This window comes from Larus michahellis, chromosome 18 (assembly GCF_964199755.1).
Source record: "Larus michahellis chromosome 18, bLarMic1.1, whole genome shotgun sequence".
Classification (NCBI taxonomy): domain Eukaryota; kingdom Metazoa; phylum Chordata; class Aves; order Charadriiformes; family Laridae; genus Larus; species Larus michahellis.
In genome coordinates this window covers 8,443,791-8,459,646 of record NC_133913.1, presented here as the reverse complement: position 1 = coordinate 8,459,646, position 15,856 = coordinate 8,443,791, and the positions used below count along the sequence as shown (strand labels likewise).

General features: G+C 43.9%; 1 protein-coding gene and 1 pseudogene across 1 annotated transcript; one reads left to right on the top strand and one right to left on the bottom strand.

Moving 5' to 3' along the window:
* Window positions 1-688: 688 nt before the first annotated feature.
* LOC141732637 (cathepsin G-like) lies at window positions 689-2,922 on the top strand (annotated as a pseudogene).
* A 1,476-nt stretch (window positions 2,923-4,398) lies between these two features.
* On the bottom strand, window positions 4,399-13,237 carry LOC141732636 (olfactory receptor 6C1-like). The gene is given in 5 exon segments (XM_074561895.1): window positions 4,399-4,503; window positions 5,773-5,957; window positions 5,960-6,121; window positions 6,282-6,713; window positions 13,069-13,237. Coding segments are annotated over 5 exon segments (1,053 nt in total).
* Between the last annotated feature and the right edge of the window lie 2,619 nt (window positions 13,238-15,856).

Below are 15,856 nucleotides of genomic sequence, written 5' to 3'. Positions count from 1 at the left end.
ATCCCTCTAGTAACACTGGAGCCAGTGCCCCCAGGGAGGACTTCAGAGACGCCTCAGTCAGGGCTTCTCCCCTGCTCACGGGAGCTGCTTTCATGAGGTGACTCTGACTCTCGTCCCCACCTGAGCTCCAGCTGTGTCTCTACCAGTCTCGAGTAGGTCCTGGGCCTTGGCTACTCTGACAGGTGATTTCTGATATCACAATGGCACCTCTGATGGCAGTCTGCCCTTCTGATAAGAACCAGGACCTCTGCCTGGACCTATTTAGCTCTCACTGGTCCTATCAGGGGATAGGGAAAAAAGAAAAAGAAAAAAACCCAAACCAAACCACATCTAGGAGTCAAGGAGGCTCTCACCAAGGGTCTCCAATGAGATATGCACTTGACTGGAGATACCCCACTTCTCTCACTACTGCCTGAGTACTGGGCACTCTGGGTACTCTGAACAAGCCCAGATCTCTCCCACCTTTTTAGAAGATGGTGGCAAAAAACAGTGATTGTGACATGAACCCCTCACCAAACCACAGGTTGGGGTTTGTAAGAACAAAACCAGCAAACGACACAAGCTGAAAGCAGGCTGAGGTTTCCTGTTTCAGCTCCAAACTTCATATATATAGATTGCCATTCTGTACCTGTCACCTGCCTGGCCTGGCCATAACAACTGTTTTGGCTCTTCAGAACAGTGGTAGAAGATGCTGCTTCTCCTTCTGCTCGCAAGTGCTTTTCTCCTTGTCCCATGGGCTGGGGTTGGTGAGTACAGACAGACGGGGTGTAGAGGAGGACGTACAAGGGCAGAAATGGGCACTGAATAGGAAATATGTCTGGTGCCTGCCTTGTCTTTTCTCATATCTCTACTCTCTACTCTACTCATATCGCTCAGCTCAGACTGTGGCTGAAACCAATGATGCATTACAGGTAGCCATGTAGTGTTCTTTGACAGCATTTTAGACATCCAGAGTCAGGTGTGGTCAGTCATCCCCAGGAAGTGTTTGTTTTTCTCTCCATTGTGCATAAGAAATGCTTTGGACAGCCCCAGGAAGGAGAGTTATTGGCATCATTGGCATATGACATCAGAGGATGACTCTCTCTCCTCACGTAGCTCCGAACTTGATGGGAAATAGTGGTGTATGTGATATTAACACTTCTTATCTCTCTTCCAGGAAGGATCATTGGCGGGTCAGAAGCTAAGCCCCACTCCTGGCCCTACATGGCTTATTTATCAATTAGAAATGAGTTAGATGATAACATTTGATGTGGAGGATTCCTAATTCGCCCAGATGCAGTGCTCTCATCAGCTCACTGTGCGGCTGAAGAAACGTAAGGCCCATTCTTACTTGTATGTGGAATTTTTTCACAGTCTCACACAGTCATGAAGAGCCGCAGTCCTGCTTTGGGGGGAAAGAGTCCTCTGTGTCTCTTCAGGCACAGCAGGGCTCTCTGTGAGGTGATACATCCCCTCTGAGTTGCAGGAATTGTCTGCCAGGGGCTGTGTGCCCCTGGGACGGGACTCCTTGGCAGTGGTCTCCTGGTCCATGGTTCCAACCATGGCTCGGAGCTACTTTTGCAGAAGAAAGGCCAGTGTCTCCCATTCCCTGCTTCCCTTTATTCTTCAGAATGGGACACCTCAGCCCTATGCCAGCGTGGAGTAAGGGACCCCATGTGGTTGTGGTCAGTGTAGCTGAAATGTGTTGGTGTTTCCTGGCAAAAACGTGAATATCACTGTGATCCTGAGAGCTGACAATGTAAATAAGGGCAAGCCAAGTCAGCAAGCTTTCCATGTTGGCCACTGGGTCATCCACCCCAATTATTCAAGTCATCCCTTTAAAAATGACATCATGCTGCTGAAGGTATGCCATCACACATCCTTGCTGACTGAGGGATCTCCTCCTGCTTGCTTCCCCAAGCCCATGAACTTGTTTCCCTTCCTTTGCCTGCTCTAACCCCATGCTCTCTCTGCTTGGCAGCTGAAGCGAAGGGACAAGAGAACTAAGGAAGTCTCTTATATCCACTCTTATATCCAGTCACAATGAGCATGTGAAACCAGGAAGTAAATGAAAGTGTCTGGCTGGGGCAACACTTTGGTAACAGGGGATAAGACACTGATGGAGGTGGACCTGGAGTGCAGCGTGACGAAGTGTGTGAGGGTCATTTCAAAGCGGGACGATATCTGCGTCAGTCTATGATCTGTGCTGGTGATAAGAATGGCAAAAAAGCAGTTTTCGAGGTAAGTGTTGTTTTGGGCTCCAAGTTTGGGATGAAGTTGGGACTAGACAGTCAGGTTGGTTCTCAGGCAGGGGACGAAGGGGATTAAAATGAACTAGATTCTTCAGGATGATGTGCAGAGGTTCCTTTCAGGAGGTCTGGAGCCCAACTGTCAGCATCGTGTGCCTTTTTACATGCCTGGGAATATTCTATCCAGCATAGCCACTCCTCCACCAGGCTGCAGATCTCATGCGAATCCTTCACTATATCCTTCTGACACACTGGGATGGCTTGGATATGTCCACATGTCTGAAGTAGGACTAGATTCTTCTTTTTGGGGATGTGAATGCAGTTTTTAAATCTCAGATACAGATCAGCTTAGAGGAGTAGGCAGCTACAAGGCTTGCAGAGCTGGATCTGAAGAGAGCTAGTCCAATAAGAAGGTTCTTCATGTGGAGGGAAGCAAGATGGCCAGTTTCTTCCCTAGGGCAGGGGGAGCTGTGCTCTGACATGTCTGACCCCTCCCACTCCTTTTACCTCACAGGGTGATTCTGGTGGCCCATTAGTCTGCAATGGGAAGGCTCAAGGCATTGTTTCTTACAGACACAGACATTGCATCTTCCCTGAAGTGTTTACTAGAGTCTCTTATTTTGAGCCCTGGATAAGTGAAGAGCTGAGGAAGTTTGCACTCCAAGACCTACCTGGCTCTCCCTCCTCTGACTAAAATGCTCAGTGCCCCATTTCCACAATGCATCAAACACCTGCTGATGCTCAGAGGTTTCCGGGGGCAGTTGAAGTGGAGTCAGAGATGCTCTCATGGCATATGCACAGGCTTCTGCGCTTAGGAATATCTTGATGGCAAGGTAAAAATGCAGGTCCCAAGTACATGCAGTTTCACATTATTCCCTTCCTCTCTCTCACTGCTGCCCAACAGTGCTACCTCTTGCTCTGCTTTCTGGCCACCAATAAAAGCATGTTCAAACTTGCTTGTGTGTGCAGCCTTCTTGGAAACAGGATTGCACACTTGAGGGTCAGAATCCAGAGACTCGGTGCCACGTGGTAGTGATGGGTAGTGAGCTGATACCAGCAGGATATTGTGATCTTTCTGTATGGGATGCCAAACAAAAGAAAGCTATTCTGTGTTATTTCCCTTAGCTGAGGTTTATGACAGAAAGCATGATTAGTAAATTTGAGGGACAAAAGTCCACTGAAAGTTACTGAACAGGAAGGAGAAAACAATTAATTTTGCCAGTTCTAGAAAAGTTTTCTAAACTGCCTTTGGTATCATGGGGTAGATACAGACATTTCTGACATCCTGTTGGCAATTCTATAGCATGAATCCCTACTTGCCATGCAGACTATCATTCAGAAGAAAAATGCCCTCAACGTGCTTACTTCTGTTATTCAAAAAGTAACTGGTGGATGACTAGTTTGAAGAGTACGGGGCAATAACATTACCTGGGGAATTAGTGCCTTTTTATTACAGGTTATTCCATTTTGTCTACAGCTGCTGCTCCAGATGGTACACAGTACATCCTGTGTTGTATCACCCAAATCATGATAATGACTCTGATACCCTAAAAAACTTCTATTTAAGTCATTTTTGAAACTCAGAGGGGTGATCACATTCAGATGTTCTAGTATGTTCAGCCCCTACTGTAGAGGAGCTGAATCTTGCGGTGCCCTTGCACCATATCTACTAGCCCTGTTCATGTTGTAGTCCAGAGCATCTAAAGTAGCACAAGGTGTCAGTAAAGTAAAGCTCTTCACTAGGAAGTCAGACTGCCTTTCCTATCCCTACGTGTTCCCTCACCAAATTTAAGTAAAAGACACCAGGTCTCTGTCATGGTTTGGCCTCAGACAGCAGCAAAGGACCACGTGCCGCTCTCTCAGAGCTTCCCTCCCACAGGGAAGTATCAGAAGAAAAAGGCAAAACTCGTGGGTTTAGACAAAAGCAGTTTAACAGAACAGCAACAGGGAACAAGAAAACCACAACAATAACACAGATAGAGGAATATACAAACACGATTACCGAACCGCCACTCAGAGACCTATTATGGAACCACCGCTCACAGACCGGACCTGGGATGCCCCAGCCCACTCCCAAGCAGGGACTTCCTGCCCCCTACCCTGGCAGCTCCCAGTGGGCATGGCTCACATGGGATGGAATACTTGTGTCCCTGCCAGAGCCTGGGGAGAATTAACCCTCTCCCCGCCGGAACCAAGACAGTCTCTCAACCATGAAGGTGTCAGACACAAGTATGGTTATGACAGCAACACTTTTCTTCTCCTGTTCCAAAATCCACTGAACAGGAGCAGGGTTGTTTGACAGATGTACAGAACAGTCACCATCACATAAGCTGCATCACCTGATATTCTTTTCCCCTCCCACGTTTTTCCCCTTTATCACTGGCTGCCACTCTCAAATAAAATGCCCACCTCTGCTTACCCTTTCCTCATTAGCCTACATTTTTCTACATTTAATGACAACTTGGATATTTATGACGTGGTTGCTCTGGTAATTTCTACCTTGTTGATTAGTTCTGTTAAGCTCATACTCCTGATTTGATATCAATTTCCATGTTGCTGTTTTGTTAACAAGGCCCTGAGTCAGGCCAAACTATATGCACATTATACCCCTTTTGCTGCCTGTAATGCCTTCTGATTACTCCTGTTGATGTCTCTTAATGTAGGCCAGGAATGGCCATTTGTACACATATCCTAATGCCTATTTTTAGATGTCTATACATAGGTCCAGATCAGATGCTGAATCCGATCACTGATGTTAGATAAGATTCTTCCCATCCTAGCTTCCTAAAGCTTAAATAAGATGGGTTCCAGCAAGCATGACATGAATTACAAAAACCTACAAATGTCACAAATTGGACACTAGTTCCTTCATTCCTTCATCAGTGAAAAAAAAAATGCAGCTATTTTAGAAAACATCTAGCATTCTTCCCATCTTCACTCTCTGGATAATAGGAGTACCCTATATATAGCCGATACCCTTTATCCATTGAGGCTTTTATGTATACAGCAGAGACTGATCTATCACACACTACGTATCACTGAGACTCGTGAGGATGGAAGGCTCAGGCCTTCAAAGATATTCAAAGATAGCTGATGATATTTTTCCCTCTGTCTCATACCTTTCCATCCTCTCTGATTCCATTCCATTGAAGGAAGGAAGTGTTCTATGTGTACAAGTAAATAACACAGTGATGTTTGCACAAAGCCCTTTGTACTTCCCTTCGTTCTTCATGTGGACTTGGACTATCCAGTAAGAGAGTGATTTGTGGACTAGCCACCACTATCCTAAATCATTCACCATGGAGAAAAGAAAATCAGAAAGTTTGTGGGAAGAAAAAGAAAGGAGAAAGAACATAAAGCATAATTTAACTTTCTGTAATTTACAAGATTATTGACAATTGTTTGAAGATGGATTGATGAATAGGTGGGTGGATTAATGGATGTATGCATGCATGCATGCATGCATGTGTGGATGTTTAAGGAGAGACAGGAATGTTATTAAATTGTTTTCTTTCCTGTTCTTGATTCACACAAGAATTCATACATTCAACACCACCTCAAATTTCTGGGCGTTAGAAATAATTATACTCCATTTGATGCTTTCGCTTAAGGCCTCCCGAAACTGTGCGTTCCTTAAGCTTCAGATATATGGATCAAGCAGAGGAGATACCAAAGTATTCAAGATGGACACCACCTTGCTGAGGTCTAGTCTGTTGGTCTGGGTGGGTACATGAAGACACACCTGTCATACGTCATAGACACCACAGTGAGGTGAGAGGCACAGGTGGAAAAGGCTTTCTGTCTGCCAGGCACAGGGGGGATTTTGACCACAGCAGTAATGATGTTGATGTAGGATACAGTCGTAAAAGCTAGGCTACCCAGTAGGGTGAACACTGCTGAGATTAAATTCGTGCACTCTAGGACTTTGTTTTTTCCACATTAGAGCTAAATCTTTGGTGTGCTATCACAGAAAAAAATGTTTAATGATGTTTCACCCACAGAACAGCACTTGGAAATATACTGCTGATGGAGAAAGAATGAGGACAGCCCCACCAATCCAGGCAGTAATCACCAACAGGCTGCAGGCTTGCAAATTCCTAATGGCCATATACTGTAGAGGTTTGCAGATGGCCACATACCTGTCAAAGGACAATACAGCTACCAGGAGAAACTCAGTGGTACTTAGCATGAAGTAGAGAAAATTCGTGTGAGACAACCCCTTAAAGAAATTAGGTTTTTTTGCCTAAACCAGGGTGGCCAATGCTTTGGGGATGACAGCGGTGGTAAAGCCAATCTCTAAAATGGAGAGGTTCCTGAGAAAGAAGTACATGGGAATCTGAAGATGATGGTTTATCAGGGTGATGATGACAATGTTACCTGTTAAAGTCAAGATGTAGGTGACTAACAGGATGGTAAAGAGCACATACTGGAGTTGATCATCATCAGTAACACCCAAGAGGGTGTTGTTTGATTCTCCCTCTGTAGCTCACCTTTAAACAGATAAAACTGTTTCGAGGGAAGAACACACCAAAAAAAAAAAGTAATGAGCAAGAGCCTCCAAAACCTTGTTCCTGAAATCAGCGAGTGTTCCTTTTTTAGTGGGTGTTCTTCCAAAGAAGAGGATTCATCAAGGTTCAATCTTATTGATCTCGACTTTGAATTGCCTCCTACCGCTCCTCACTGGTTTCTAAGATGAAGTCTACACTGCCTTTCTGAGCAATACTCCCAATGCTAAGCGTGTAAAGGTAAGTGAATCCATACTGTAGAAGAAGGTATTGAGCAGTGATCCTTCCTTCCTTCTGTCTGATCTTCAGAGTCTAAAGAGACAGTTAAAACAAAACGGGACGTGACAGGGGAGGGGGAATGGAGAGTTAAAGGACTGGAGCTTTACAGCGGATGACCCTGATATAACTTGTAAGCATAGGCATTCCCAACAGGAGCTCTGAAGAGGAACAACACTTGATTGAATGTAGCCTTTATGAATACCTCCACTATTTCCTGCATTGTCTATAACTATCCCTTAACCAAAAAAAGACAAAGATGTAGATTTCAGTTTAAGTGAGAATAATCACACTTAAGGTAATTAACCTACACTTGGACAACTGGGATGGACCTCAGTTGCTTAAACATAGATGTCTAATAACATCTTAGGCACCCTTGAATATCCAGGACATTGATATAGTGCTGGCAGATTGTACATGTATTTATAGTTTTCTGCAAGCCGGAAATGAAATGGGACACTGTAAGGCATGTAAAATGTCACTGAGTTATTCTATTGAATTTTATACATTGACAGAAGGATCCACTTGAATTCCAAGACTAATGAGACACCTAGAGGAGTGGCAGACACCGTGGAGGACCATTGCCCTTGGGGACACAATTGGAGGCTAGTCAGGTAACCTTAAGGCATTTCAAACGGAACTAGAGACCTGTATGTATGCAACCAAATCAGACATTTAATGCTGCCAAATGCCCTAAATGAGGTGTCTAAAGCTTGTGCAAGTTTTGAGTTAGTCACAGCAGGTTCTTCTAATTAGTTGATGACAATAAGCATTGGCAGGGATAACTTAGCTCTGTCTTAAGCAGGTAGTGAAGATAAGTCTGAAAATTGCCTTCTGGACCTCTCTTGCTCTCTCCACTCACAATACACTGAGCTTAAAGTACTTCCTCAGATTTTGATGCCTAACTTGCAGAGATGAATACTGCCTGCACTCTTGTGCAATGATTTTAATAAAAATACTTTAATTCATGTATCTTACAATGAAAGAAGTGTGAATTACTCCTAAAGATTAACAAGAATCCTGACATGAATCTATCAACAAATCTTGAATTACAGCAGAGACAGTAATAATAGTAGGAGTAATAACATAGAATATTTAAATTGATAAAGTGACTATTTCTAATAAATTAATTGTACAGTACATTTAGAGAACTTTGCAAGGGTTAGAAAACCTCTTCTTTGGGGGAGAAGACAATACGCATTGTCTCAATAGGCAGGTTTTCGTCGCCTTCAGGGAGTTGGATCACATGTCATTCTTCAGCTCTACATATTACTAAAAGGTTCAACACCAAATGCCCAGAAAGAGAAAATTCTTAATTCAGTGCCATTAAAATTGCTTCCATTTTGCAATTACTTTAAAGGGTACCAGACTAGCAGCCCTAGCTTCTTCTGAGAGCTTTTTCTGTGTGAGTCATTACATCAGTGCTATTTAATTTGGTTTGTTCTAGTTTTCTCCCTTTCCAAGATGACGTGCGATGATCTCCCCAGAGAGATCCTTTGTGGTCTTCTGGGAGTGTAATTGTCACAGACGTGCCTTCTTTCTTGGCTTATTCAATTGCCTGGGCTTATGGTTCATTCCAAGAGGGAAAAAGTTGAGACAGCAGTAGATACGATTCATCTTACCTGTCTTTAATATCAATGCTATAGAGCTTTGATTCAGTTCCCTGCACACAGATCTATAACAGCAATTTATACCTTAGGATATCCAGGCTTCTTTTGTGGTTTCAGAAGGGTTCAAGAATATCTGCCAAAGTCTCAAGGTATCTTCCATGTTGTCAAATCCAACACCTGCATGAGGTGCAAAGGACAAGATTAAGGACAGGATTCATCTGAGGTGACACTTTAAATCCAAGACAGTGGTTCAAGGACTGTCTTTAGTCAAGAGAGGACGACTGATCCCTCCAAAGGGTGATTTATACAATAGTTTCAGCCATCAGCGTTAAGAATAATAAATCACATTCCATAGATCCTTTTTGGCCATGCATAAAGCAAACAACTGTAACTTAGAAGTAAAAGTCAGAGGTCACAAAAGCTTAGGAAGATTCATGCCACTTTTTTCCTTGGGTCTGTCTTAAGCACATTCTCTTTTGAAAAGGATGCTGGCTTGTAATGATCAGGCCACGAGGGTGACAAGGACATGAAGCACCAATGCAAGCCATCCTAAATTGCAGAGGGGAGAATCAGCTGCAGATGCAGACTTCTGGATTTAGTACAGTGAAGCTTTGTGTCTGTGATGTGGGTGTCTCATCATCTGATACAGTCACTACAGATCCACTTAGTGAATTAATCTGATCAAATGCAGGTCTCCTCTAAGGTGAGCTGAAACATTCTCTTGCTTCATTGGCTGTGTTGAGCAGCTCTCCCCTAATAGTTGGGGAATCAGAAGATCAGAACTTGGGCACCTCACAAACGTGGGGACACTGACATGGAAGACACCAGAAGCGGGAGGAGTCCAGTGTCTGAATACTGATGTCTGAATATTGACATCTAGTGACATCTTTGCACGCTCAGGGACCCCACCTGCCCTCCAAACAATGCTCCAGGGGGTAGCATCCCTGAAATTAATCTAGACTCAGAAAATTCCTATCTTCAGAAAGTTCTTAGTACTCCAGGTACATGACAGGGACCTTTACATTGCATAACTAGCCATAGTGCTGGGCAACACCTTTGGATGAAGTATATCAGTGGTGTCTAAAGTGGGGTGCACAAAACAATCCACTGGGGCATAGGAAGAAACTATTTTATTACCATTAATATTTTTAAAATAATTTTTAAAAGTGTTTATTTCATCTTCATCTAATCCTGTTTTTATTTCTATTTTTATGTATGTTTCATAATGTACATAATGCGTTAGTGAAGTAGTATGTGTATATAATTTATAAATAAATATACATATATTGGGAGTTGTGCTCAAAAATTTTTTACTGATGTGTTGTGCAGTCAAAGAAGTTTGGAGACCACTGAACTAGATGATGCTATGGCCTATGATCACCATGAGTACCAGACCTCATGGCAATCAGCCAGAGATCATTTGAAGCACTAACTGTATATCTTCGATGTCACTATACCTCTCCAGTGGAAGATAGTCATAAGCAGATGGGCAGGGGAAGAGGCAAACGTCAATGAGGTAGATGCAGGAGTTGAATGGAAGTTCGCTGATGATACTAAACCAGGAGGTGCTGCTGACTGTCTTGAGGGATAAGAGGCCTTGCAGAGGGATCTGTATAGATCGGAGCATCGGGCAATGATTCCAATGGATGGAATTTAACAAGTCCAAATGACAGATTCTGCACCTGGGATGGAGTAACACCAGGAACAAGTATAAACTGGGAGAGGAGTGTCTGGAGAGCAGCCCTGCAGAAAGGGATCTGGGGGTGCTGGTTGGCAGCAGGCTCAACAGGAGTCAGCAGTGTGCCCTGGCAGCCAAGAGGACAAACCACAGCCAAGAGGACAAACCACAGCCAAGAGGACAAACCACAGCCTGGGGTGCATCAAACACAGTCCAACCAGCCGGTCAAGAGAGGGGATTATCCTGCTGTATTTAACGTTGGTGTGGCCTCATCTTGAGTACTGCGTGCAGTTCTGGGCCCCACAATTTAAGAAAGATGTGAAAGTACCTGAATGCATCCAGAGGAAGGCAACAAAGACAGTGAAAGGGCTGAAAGGTATGTCCTATGAGGAGTGAGTGAGGACTTTGGGTTTGTCTAAGAGAAAAAGAGTCTGAGAGGTGACCTCATTGCTCTCTACAGCTTCCTGTGGAGGGGAAGTGAGAAAGGAAGGTGCTGATCCCTTCTCCCTGAAATCCAGTGACAGGACACATGAGAATGGTTCAAAGCTGCATCCAGGAAGGTTCAGGGTTCACATTAGGAAACATTTCTTTACTGAGAGGGTGGCCACACATCGGAACAGCCTTCCTGGAGATGTGGTTGATGCCCCATGCCTTTCAGTATTTACGAGGCATTTGGACAATGTTCTTTATAACATTCTTTAACTTTTGGTCAGCCCTGAAGTGGTCAGGCTCCCCTCCCCTCCCCTCCCCTCCCCTCCTCTCCTCTCCTCTCCCTCTTTTCATCTGAAATCATATTAAGAAATAAAGTGCAGATGTAGCTTTAGATTGAGGGAAAACTTGGAAAATTTGACATTTTGATGTTCATATGGAACTGCAGGGCCTTGATTCAGGTTGCTCAGTCAGGTTACCTAAGAACATCTCTGGATACCCTTTTCCAATGCTTGACTGCTTTTCAAGGTGAAAAAAGTTTTCCTTTAAATACAGTCTGTTTTAAATTTAAGCCTCTTATTTCACATCTTCCCACCTTGCACAACTATGAAGAGCCAGGCTCCTTCCTTTTCATAACATTCATAATGTACTGAAGGGCTTGCTGTTAGGTTTCTCTGAAAAATTCCTTTTTCCAGGATCAACAAGCCATCTTCCCTCAGCTCTTCCTCACACGGCATGTGCTAAGGTCACCAACCACCTTAGTGTCCTTCCTCTGAAATTGCTTCAGTTCATTCGCTTCTGTTTCCTGAACCAGGGGACCCACAACTTGATGCAGTAGCCTACATGTCGTCTAATGACTTCCCACTAGAGGGAAACAGTCACTTCCTTTGATGTAGTGACTATGCTCCTGTTAACGCAGCCCAGCGTGCTGTTGATTTTCTTTGCTGCTAGGGCATACTGCTTGTTTTATGCTCAACTTGCTGCTCACAGGGTCCTCTAAGTGCTTATCCATAGAGCTGTTCTCAAGACAATCAGTCGACAGTCTGTATTTTCACCCAAGGGGAATGTACATTGTTCTTGTTAAATTTCTTGCAGTTCCTTTTGTCCCCCTTCCTCCTGCCTAAGTCCTTCTGAACGGCAGTCCTGCCTTTAAGAGTATTGCCTGGTCCCCTCAATTTGGTATCATCTGTGAAACTGACAAGAATGCACTCTCTTGCCCCTCCTCCAGGTCACTGATAAACATGATGGGTTCTAGTACGGACCCCTACAGCACTCTACTTTTTATCAGCTTCCAAGTTGAGGACAACCTATTAACCACTGTCTTCCGAGTACAACTATCCAAGTAGTTTTTTTCCACGTCTAACTGTCCACTCATCCAGATTATAATGACCTAACTTAGATACAAGGATTTTATGGGAAACAATGAGGAAATCCTTGCTAAAGTCAAGGTAAATGATATACCATGCTCTCTCCTGGTCCACAAATCTAGTCAATTTATCGTAGAATCATAAAATGGATTGGGTTGGAAGGGACTTTAAAGGTCATCTAGTCCAATCCCCCTGCCATTGCTGAAATCCCTGACCAACCTGACCTTGAACAGTCTCAATTATCTGACTTCTACAACTTCTCTGGGCAACCTGTGTCTCATCACCCTCATCATAAAAAATGCTTCTTTATAGCCAATCTAGAGCTACCCTCTTTCAGTATAAAACCATTGCCCCTTGCCCTGTCACTACAGGCCTTGGTAAAAGGTTGCTCTCCATCTTTCCTAGAAGCCCCCTTTATATACAGAAAGGCTGTAATAAGGTCCCTGGACCTTTCTTTTCTCCAGGCTGAACACAGCCTTTCTTCATAAGGTAAGTGTTACGACTCATCATTTTATCAAGTGTTATCATTTTTGTGGCCTTCCTCTGGGCCTGCTCTAACAGGCCCACATCTCTCTTTTGCTGGGGACCCCAGAGCTGGATGCAGTACTACAGGTGAGGTCTCATGAGAGTGGAGCAGAGAGGCAGAATCACCTCGCTTGACCTGCTGGCCATGCTTCTTTTGATGCAGCCCAGGATATGATTGACTTTCTGGGCTGCAAGTGCACATTACTGGCTCATACCCAATTTTTCATCCACCAGTATCCCCAAGTCCTTCTCTGCAGGGCTGCTCTCAATGGATTTATCCCCAGTCTGTACTGATTCTGGTGACAACCTAAACCAGGTGCAGGACCTTGCACTTGGCCTTGTTGAACTTCATGAGTTTCACATGAAGCTAATAATCAAGCCTGTGAAGGTGAATCTGGATGGCATCTCTTCCCTCAAGTGAATCAACTGTGCCACTCCTCTTGGTGTCACCTGCAAACTTGCTGAAGTTGCCCTCAATTCTGCTATCTATGTCATTAATGAGATCTCCTTTGATGGCTTGGCCCTTAATTTTTATCCACAACCTCTCAATCTGTTCATTGCTGTTTTTCAAAGACAGTAATAGGCAATCAGGTTGACCACGTTGATCAGATCGGTACATGCAGACTGACTTTTCCCAAGTAACCTTTGTCTCCTATATATGGCCAGAAAAGTGTTCCAAGAGGAGAAGCTCATACGTTTTCTAGGATTTTTTGTGTCATTTGAGATGCCAGAGTTTATGTACAAAATCAGTACAAGACCGGTAGAGAGTGCAGGACCCAGCAGTAAGTCGAGCAGCAAGGTATGATATCCTGGGGTTATTTTGAGGCATCCTCAGTTGCCATGCACACCTCTGTGAGCAGTTGAACTCTAATGTTGGGTGAGATGGATCACATGGTAACTGTTCACTATTGCTCTTCCTTTATTCTTTTGAGCCGACACTCCAGTCCCAAACTCCATGCCTTTTAAGATCAAAAATATTACCTGGAAGGCAGGAATCAAGACACACTGAAAAGTTTACAGTAGTGTTCAAACAGTGAAGGATGCAGAGAGCGGACTAGGAGGCTGTGAGATCACCTAGAGCATTAAAATTGTGTGACACAGAAGTGTTTCTGAGATCATGGCTAACACCTCTCAAAGACTTCCATTCCCCCTCTGGTCTCTGCACAGACAGACTGAGCTGGGAATTGGGAATTCTGACTGAGATCATCTGACTGATTTACTTGAAAAGGACAAAGTAGAGTATCACATTGGTATTTTCTAGCTTTACATGTAATAAATGCAGCAGAATTTTACTTTGAATCTCAGCTTATGAACAGTACAGAGCTCCAGGGACTATGTTGAAGAAATCCTTAGAAAGAAAGACTCCCATTTCATGCGTGAAAGCCTAGAATATGAAAATGCATTGCTCACTTGAATAGTAATTCTGACCAGCTCTGCCTGTCACTTCAGACTCAAAAGGAAGAGTGGGGGATTTGAGCCATTTTACCCAGCAGGCAGCACAGGGACCAGAGGGAGAAAAGTCAGATCAACAGAGGACAGGAACCTGAGCTGCTTTTACAGGGGGAGGACTTTGCTCCCCCAGTCCCTGTATCGTCATGTGAGTTATGCCTCTATGCTTCAAATGTACTGACTGGAGAGCAAGAAAATAAAAGGACTTGAGAGAGACATTCAGGTCCCCATAGCAAGAACACTTATATTTGATCAGATGTTATAGATTGAGGCCCAATAATTGACAGGAACCAGTCCAATTAATCAAATTAGTTTATTAAGCAAGCGGCAACAAGCAAAACAGCGCTGGGCGGCCGGGGAGTCTTTGCTCCGCCAACGGTGCACCCCCACTTCCCGAAAGTAGTGATTATATACTCTTCTGGTTCCCGTATATGTGTCAATCCTGGTATATTCCGTGTCTGAGCGACGTGTTGCTAGGGGGTCGGTCTTGTCCCGCCTCCTGATGGTCGTGAGGCTGAAGGCTCCTCATCTTTATCAGTGTCCTTGGGGAGACTCTTTGCAGCTTATCTCACAATTTAGCTCTTCCCTTTGAAGTGTTAAAACACACCAGATGCCTGTGATTTAGGCCTTGAGGTGTCAAAGTGCCCCAGACAGCACACCGGATGCCTGTGATTTAGGCCTTGAGGTATCAAAGTGCACCAGATAACGCGCTGGATGCCTGCGATTTAAGTATGTGAAGAGTCGAACAGTGTAAGTTTTCACCAGCCTTTAAGAAAGCCTGATTTGATTAACAAACATGATTCTTTTTTTTGGCTCCATTGGTTGTTCTGACCGTTGGATGCCTGATTCACAAATAAATACCAGGATTTGGGCACCCCAATGTAGGTCCGTTAATCTCTCCTCAGGTTAGCTAAGAGTAATCCCACCCAAGAACATCCACAGGAGGTCAGACAGAAGCCCCACCTTGCTTGGTAACTTGATTTTTTAGGTAACCATTAGTGTACAGGCAAGACTGGAAGAATAAATCAAAATATAGTGCTAGGGCTACAGAATATTTTGCTAGCCTCCAGAAACTTGTACAGCAGTATATGCTGTCATTCTTTGACACTATAGCTTGTTTAATTCCAGTAACTGCATTAACTGGACCTGCAGGGATAATAATGAAGATTTAAATGCCCAATTTACATCTTCAGTTGGACACCTAGATTTAAATATCCTCATCTTCACCTAATTCTTGCCCATGCTGACTACACAGCTGAATCACACTGTCCCCTATAATGAAGACTTCTTCACTGGGTATGAAGTAATTGCAGATATTTGGAATGCATAAAGACATCAGCAAATGAAAACTAAGCATCAGGCTTTTTCCTAACAAAAGAACTAGGAAAGGAAAATATGTTTTGTACCCATTTTGGTGAAAATAGATTCTTCCCTACAAAGTCTCCTGGGGTTTGTCTTTCCCAGAAAGAAATGGATTTTCTTTAGTGCTGTCAAATAACTCTTCTGATTGCTCTTGGCACCTGGTCCTCTGAATGTCCACAGGGTGGAACTGACTGTCAATTACTTGTCTCCATCTGGAGTGAAACAAACACGTTTGTAGAGTAGATCACTCCAGGAATCCCTTTCAAAGAGGCAACATGGATAAGATTGGAACAGGTTTTGTTCTTTCTGCTCTACACTGTCATCCAACGCTACCTAGGTAAGCTCTGCAGTGTCTACCACCTGCAATGGCTCTCAAGCAATTCCTTCAGGGCTACAATGCAAACCCTCAGCTCCATGACATAGAAGT